Here is a 1,533-nt window from a genome sequence, read left to right on the forward strand (position 1 = left end):
GCCAAACGGAACATTTAGAACACTATATTCTGTCCTAAACCTCACACCATCATTACGCTCCTCCGACCATCGTCACAAGCCTGCAACGCGAAGGAAAAAGGTCAAAACTGCCTCATTTCCAGGTAAGGGCTTGGGAGCGTTCGCTGGCGGTTACCTGATCGCTTCCCTCAGCACCGCGGGGGCCTTCAAGGTGTTCGGAGGTGTGGCACTCTTTGGCGCTGCCTTCTACTTCCTTATTCATCACTGCTACATGAAGAAACTTATAGCAAAGAGAGGTACTTTTAACACGTTCGGACGCTTATCATGTTTTCCTGCGATATTTTAGAAGTGTTCAAAGAATTATTGCAGATTTTGAAGCACGATTTAGAAAATTATTTAAGGTTTTAGTGCGAGATGACAGATGTTGCTGACAATATTTTTTTTTTCTTTTTTTATCCTTAATCACTCTAATCTTATTGCAGAGAAAGAATACGAGATAACGAAGGCTGAGGAAGACTCTAAGGTGAGTGAGCTGGAAGTCATGCAGGGCAAGGACCGGAGAGTCAGCAGAGTCAGCACCTATTCCAGGAAATCGTCTGTGGATCAGAATGGTAGGAGACTTTCTGTGGTGGATGTCTTGATGTAAAGATTGCTGTCAAATGTGTATATTCTTTATTTCATTCTTTTTTTTTTGCGTTTGTGTAATTTGTTATATGAACTACACTGCCCGCCTGCATCGAAAAAGTATCACTTGAAACCATAGTAGTTTTAGGTGTTCCTGAATTGTGTCAGGGACTCACTGAAGAGAAAAGTTAGGATACTGGTTTTAGTATCTTTAGTAGGTTATGTGCCCCCATGGTGTACTTCCTATAATTTTCATTTGTATTATAATCTCTACATATATCTACTGCATTTTAGACGTAATGAGGATCAATATTCAAATATTTGGCACTGGTTGTCAGATATGCGAGAGAATTCCGTTTGCTTCTGTTCTAATATGATGCCTCATCAAAGATCGTACGAAACGTACCAAATACGATTAACTTTGTACACATAATGATCCCTCCCCTGTATTCTTCTGAAGATGAGAATGAATAATTCCATTTTGTAACTGGCGCTTCTAGATAAAATCTTCAGGAAAGGAAAAACTGGCAACTCACCCAAGCCTCTGGAGTATCTCGATTCGCTATATCGCTTTTGACGAAAAAAATATCTACACTGGTGTTGCAGGCAGTAAATTTCATTTTAAAAAAATAGATTTTAAATACAAATAAAAAATCCAGGTATAGATAGATAGAATTATTCAGAGTAAAGAGATAAGAATGAAATAATAGTGGCACTCTAGGGTCCGGGGTGAGTTGCCAAGTTTTCTTTTTCTTTCTTTCTTGTGATTGGAAACACTGTACAAAAAGTGCCAATTACGTTCCCTCCTTCCTGGATTTCCATAGTTCTTATTTATACCCTTTCTTCCCTTGGCAAAATGAACCCTGTTGATATTTGAAGATATGCGCGTCCAAAGGGGGTTTCAGATTAATTGTTCGACAATACGTGAAC

The 1,533-nt window shown here is 39.1% G+C and overlaps 1 protein-coding gene across 1 annotated transcript in view; it reads left to right on the forward strand.

Annotated features, from left to right (window-relative positions):
• LOC119594539 overlaps positions 1-1,533 on the forward strand; it is a 24,704-nt gene extending 23,171 nt beyond the window's left edge. Inside the window, exons 13-14 of the mRNA XM_037943571.1 lie at positions 123-275; positions 462-1,533. Coding sequence (XP_037799499.1) covers positions 123-275; positions 462-625 — 317 coding nt within the window. The 3' untranslated portion in view covers positions 626-1,533. The remainder of the gene's footprint in view (positions 1-122; positions 276-461) is intronic.

Source organism: Penaeus monodon, chromosome 34 (assembly GCF_015228065.2).
Source record: "Penaeus monodon isolate SGIC_2016 chromosome 34, NSTDA_Pmon_1, whole genome shotgun sequence".
Taxonomy (NCBI): Eukaryota; Metazoa; Arthropoda; class Malacostraca; order Decapoda; family Penaeidae; genus Penaeus; species Penaeus monodon.